The 5,609-nt window shown below is 36.5% G+C and overlaps 1 protein-coding gene across 1 annotated transcript; it reads right to left on the bottom strand.

The window, feature by feature from the left end:
• Positions 1–2,150: 2,150 nt before the first annotated feature.
• LOC101597842 (RNA polymerase II elongation factor ELL2-like) lies at positions 2,151–4,019 on the bottom strand. The gene has a single exon (XM_004668909.2). It carries the CDS (start codon positions 4,017–4,019, stop codon positions 2,151–2,153), a length of 1,869 nt encoding a protein of 622 aa, XP_004668966.2.
• Positions 4,020–5,609: the final 1,590 nt, after the last annotated feature.

Below are 5,609 nucleotides of genomic sequence, written 5' to 3'. Positions count from 1 at the left end.
GAAAAACATGGCATCAGCAGAGGGTGGACATCACCTCCTGGCCAATGTCAGGTGGACAATAGCAGCAGTAGAGTGAGCCAAACATTGGCAAGTGAAAGCTGGCTTTAACAAACATAAATCATCCCCCACGAATAGACTGCCTCCAGAAGGCTCCAATTCCCAAATTGCCATAAGCTGGGGACCTAAGCATTTAGAACATATAAGTTTATGAAGACACCTGTATCAAGTCACCACATGGTTCATATGTTCTTGGAACTGGTTTGCAGGAGAAATGTGGAAGAGTTTGAAAATGTGGTTCATTGAAAGTTGTAAAGTAACTGTTTCCAGCTTTATCAAAAGCAGCCGGGTCAACTCACAAGAAAAGGTGTGGGGAGGGTCATCAGAACCTCTCCTGAGATTCAGGTGTCCCCCTGCACCATCTGTACACAATAATGCACAAGATCTTTTGACCTCAGTGGGTAGATAGAGTATATATAGAGAAAATGATCTAGGAAAAATATGCTCCATTGAGGTGGAGTCTCCATACTCTGTAAGCAAAGCCTCACCCCAAGAAAAAATTAATGTATTTGGGTGTGAATCTGGCAAAGGGTAAAGACTTGTGCCAGTATGACAGGATCTAGAATAAAAAGTAGGAGAAAAACCACTGGGCAAGTTTCAGAGCTTCCAGATTGAGTTGATTCATGTGGCAAGACCCTCCTTAAATGTGGACTGGGGTCCTAGAATAAATATAAAGGGGAAAGTGGGGTGAGCACCAGAATTTGTCACTCACTCATTGCTCTGTATTTCCTGACTGTGAATGCCCTATCACCAGCTGCTTCATGCTCCAGCTCTCATGTCTTCCCTCCCATGATAGATTGTTCCCTGAAACTATGAGTCAAAATAAACTCTTCCTTGAGTCTTCTTCTATTATTTTATTATAACACTGAGAAAACTATGGGGCTAATAATTATGTACACTATGAAAGCATTTTCATAAGCTACTTTTAAATACTGATACCATATTTAGGATGCTTATAAATATAGATGTTTTATCACTTATTGCAGCAATTACCAGTGTGCCTGAAAGAAATGATCTAAAATAGGAAGTGTTTGCTTTGGCTCCTAGTTTCAGAGGGATATAGTCCATTGTGGTAAGGAAGAAATGGAGGAAGTGATCTGTTCTCAGCCACAGGATCATGTGAAAGAGGCTATTTACATCATATGGGACTAGGAAGCACAGGACTCTACAGAAACAAAGGACCAGCTAACATTTACAATGACACTCTCAGCCATCTACTTTCCACCAGCTGGGTTCCAGAGACTCCCAAAATGGAACCATCAGGTGAAGAAGAAGCATGGAAAACATGAACTTGTGGGAGGACATTTAAATTCAAACCATTGGAGAAGTATTAACAACAAAGATAAATGTCAACTTGGAGAGTTTCACCACCTTGGGGGAAATGAGAGCAAGACAGATGGTAGTCGTAGATGATAGTAGAAATGTTCTAATTCTTAAGTTCGGCAGTGAGTTCACAACTATTTATTTTAGTGGTAGGCTCAGTAGAGTATATAGTTGTTATTTAGCTTCTTTGGTATATAGCCTCTTATTTTGGATAACAGATACAGGTATTTACTAAAGACAAGAAATTTTTGGAAAATATGTCAAAATTCTTATTTGTGAACATAATACTCTGAATTTTCATTGGTGTATTTTGAAAACACAGCATAATATAGATACAACATAGTACAAAATATTCACATGTTTGATTTTGAGTGCTCCCAAGAAACATACAAATGACAGCTTTAAATTATGTAATTGTGTGCATACTGTGTGTCTATGTTTTAAGGATGCACTTGCATTAAGACTGTCTAAAAAAGAGGCTGTTTACCCAAAAACATTTCATCTTGTTATTCACATATTTTATTTTTTTAATGTACACATCTTTATTTCATAGGCACAGGGTCATAAATGTTCTGAGATTATTATAGGTACATGGATCAAATAAAGCAGCTTGAGAAGTGCAGCAATGCAAAAAATGAGTTTAACATAAAAAAATAAACTCAAATACCACTGTTTGTTTCAACAATAACACATTCCCATCTTTTTCAGATTTTAGAGCAAGTCATTTGGAATTTGAATACATCTGAAATGCTCATCCTGGTCATAGCATTCTACTGTTTTGACTTTACTTGCTGCTTTTCATCAAAATCATTTATTAACTTTCTAATGTGACTCAACTTGTTGTAAAGATATGCACATCTTCTTTTTTCTGCAGAAAAATTGGGATTAATCTGCCTCATTTTCTGATATTCAACTGAAATCTTTTTAGTAATGTCTTGGTAGTTTTTAGAGTTTGGAGACAAAGTCTTCCTCTCTGTATCTAGCTTAGTAATTTCTTTACAGGAAAACTGTATTTTGTCACATATGCCCTTATATTCATTGTAATCTATTTTGAAGTCCCTCTCATAACGCTGCCGTTGCTCAGAGGACACTATAGTGAAATAGTTAGCAAAACAATCTGGAGACACGGTTGGAAAATTGGTCTTCCCAGAGACAGAAAATGATTTCTGAAGTTTGCTGGGGTTCAGTTTTGTACCCTCTTCTTGTTTTTTAGAGTCAAGCTTTTGCTTTTCCATCATGTTTGTCTTGTAGTTTAGGGACATCATTTTACCTTTTGTAAATGCACATGGGAACTTCTCGGTCATCACATATTGACTCTCCATTGGCTTGCAATACTTTGTTTGATGTGAAATTAAACTTGGAGCTTCCAGAGAAATGTATTTATTTGGTTGTCCATCAAAGATGCTATCATCATTGTCGATACTTTCATATAGTGGTTGAGTACCAGGTTTTTCTGGAGCACTGTAAATATTATGGTTGGATTTCATTAGCAGAGATGGATTTGAAATACACACATCACTTGTTGGCAATGATGGAGGAACTGACTTGCCAATAACTGAAGAAGATGGTAGAATTGCAGGTTTCTCGCTTTTGCTGCTGCTCAGTTGACTTTCTGATGTTGACTTCATGGCAGATTTTAGAGGACATAAGCCACTTTTGTTCTTCATTAAATAATCAGTACCAGGAAAATGGCAAGTATGGTCCTTTGTAGATAATTTATTATCTGCACTAGGAACTACAGGTGATTCTAAGTGATTAATATCTTTAGTAGCATTATATGATTTACCCAGTTTTTGAGAAAGCATTAAGTCCAATGTGTGCTTGTCTTGTTCATTATACCCAGGCCAGTCCCTTTGGACTTCTTTGAACATACAATTTTTTAAACTATATGACAAAGTAGTGGCATTCAAATTGGCAACTTGAAGCAGAATTTTTCCAAGAAGGTTGCTATCATTTAACTTGCTATCATCTTTTTGCAGTTTAATAAGAAGTTCAGATTTCTTATAATCTTTCAGTGCCAGTAAGTGAATCACCCTCTCTCTATATAGCCGTGTGTTAATACTGTTGACAACTCTTGCCTTTTGGATGGTGTATGTAGGATTGACAGGGTCTATTTTTTTCCTCACAGGTACTGGGTCTGGAAGAAAATGAGGTACACTTCCAATTGGCACTTTCTTCTTCTGTGTGTTGGATTTTATCATATTTCTCCATGTGTTGCAGGGTTTCTCTTCTATCTGTGTCATTCTTGCTGAGTTCATTTCAGAAGAGGCAGTTGCTCTACTCAGTGCCTTTTTCTTTTCAATCGACTGTAGGTACCTAAGATGTAAGCTAGTGGTGCTTGATAGAGTTAGTTGAGAACTGCAAAGTTTATCTTGATAGTTGTCATTACTCACATTTAACAATGGAAAGCTAAAGTTTTCCAAATCAGTAAATGAATTTTTTGGAGAGAGTGTTGAAAACCGTTTAAGTCCTTGTAACTGAGGAACTTGAGAAGATAATGAATGCTTACAGAACTGGTAAGGGGTACCTGCCTGGATAGCTGCTCTAGGAAGGTTCATGGGCAGTCTGTTGACATTGTCCTGCCCTGTCTCTGGGCTGTCTGTCTCTTTCACAGACACCTGTTCTTCCTGGCGTACCATTTTGTCCATTGTTCTGCCTCCAAAGGCAGCTGAATACTCATATCTGTAAAGGCCAAAGATGAAACAGTAAAATTTTAAAGAAAAATTACTCTCCTTGGCAAGAATGATCTCTTACTACTATTGTTTATATACTGTAGTTATAAAAGATTTTATCCTAGTGCAACAAAGGAGAAGACTGTGAAAGAATTTAGAGAGATAAATTTGGTTGTACATATCTAGTTACTTACCATTTACCTTCTTAGTTTCTCTTTGGGAAGAACCTTTATCCTAAACTGAAAAGTTCTTTGTTATTCTCTGAACTTAGCATATAAAAGTCATCTCCTTCCAAGAAATTGAACATCAAGTGAAGGTATTTGGTGGTGGGATCAACAGAATACAAAACTTGTTGGAGACTGGAGTAAAAGGCATCCACATGACATCTCATCTTCCTTACATTTACTCTGGCATGCAAGTCAACTGCTGAGTCTTTTATGGGATTGGAGCCTGACTTAGTCACAGAGGTTCTCACCTGATAGCAAGACACAGTATTCAGATGACAAAGAATTTAGAAAAACTTATTTTCCCTCTTATCTTTGGAAACATCACTGATTAAGAGAAGTGATTTTCATGTCATCATTTTGGAATGTATATCCATTATATTGCTTCTTTGCTGTCTTGCTCCAAAGCATCCTCAAGAAATATACAGGTTCTAACATATGTCATCATGCAAGTTGAAAAAAGTTCTGTAGGCTTGTTAGAAATGAAAACTTTAGTCACAGATTGTACATAAATTCCTGAGTATCTGTGTTAATCAATTACACACCAAAATTTATGTACAACCCATACCTTCCCTCCTCACACTGCTAATCTACCTTAATCTACAATTTACCTTCTACTTACTCATAGTGATCTTGAAAAACCTGTGTAATCAATACTAACCCCTCAAATATACTTCTCACTTTTTTCTTGAAAACTATCTATTTAGCCACTAAATTTTCCAAACAATGGATAACTAATGAGCATGTGTCATATGCCAGATAGGGCTCATGATGCTTGGGTGTAATGCAATGAACAAAATAGAAACAAACAAGCATGTTTGTTCTCATAATAACTTCATTGGCAGAAGTTTCTAGTACATGACATTTATCTATTTGCCTTTCTTGCCCTATGTCCACTGTCAGAAATTAGACTGAGAACACCCTGTCCTATGTCATGTACTCTCCTCAATGCTTGATTGCTTACCTTCTTTCTTTTTTATCCTCAATCGTATTTCAAATTGCTAACAATGATACCAATCAACTTTGTTTACAACAAACAATGGAGCCTATTCCTTCCAAAATGAAATAACACTTGTGACTGGGATATACAAAGCCATTCTTGTGTTCCACACCAAACCATTAAGTACGTGTCACATATTTGAAAATTAAAATTGTCTGTTTTATGTTCTCTCAGTGTAGCCCCATATTTATTCTTGCATCAGCCTTTCACTTATTATTGTGTTTTCCTACTAATGTTCTTCTGTTCCATAACATTTTTCCTGTGTCATTCCTCTTCTTTATTTGTAGTCCTTACATAACCAAGACTTTCTTTTTATTAGCTTCCTTTACTTTT

This window comes from Jaculus jaculus, chromosome X (assembly GCF_020740685.1).
Source record: "Jaculus jaculus isolate mJacJac1 chromosome X, mJacJac1.mat.Y.cur, whole genome shotgun sequence".
In the NCBI taxonomy this organism is placed as follows: Eukaryota; Metazoa; Chordata; class Mammalia; order Rodentia; family Dipodidae; genus Jaculus; species Jaculus jaculus.
Note: the sequence above shows the minus strand (reverse complement) of the source record. Positions and strands in the feature narration are given on the sequence as shown.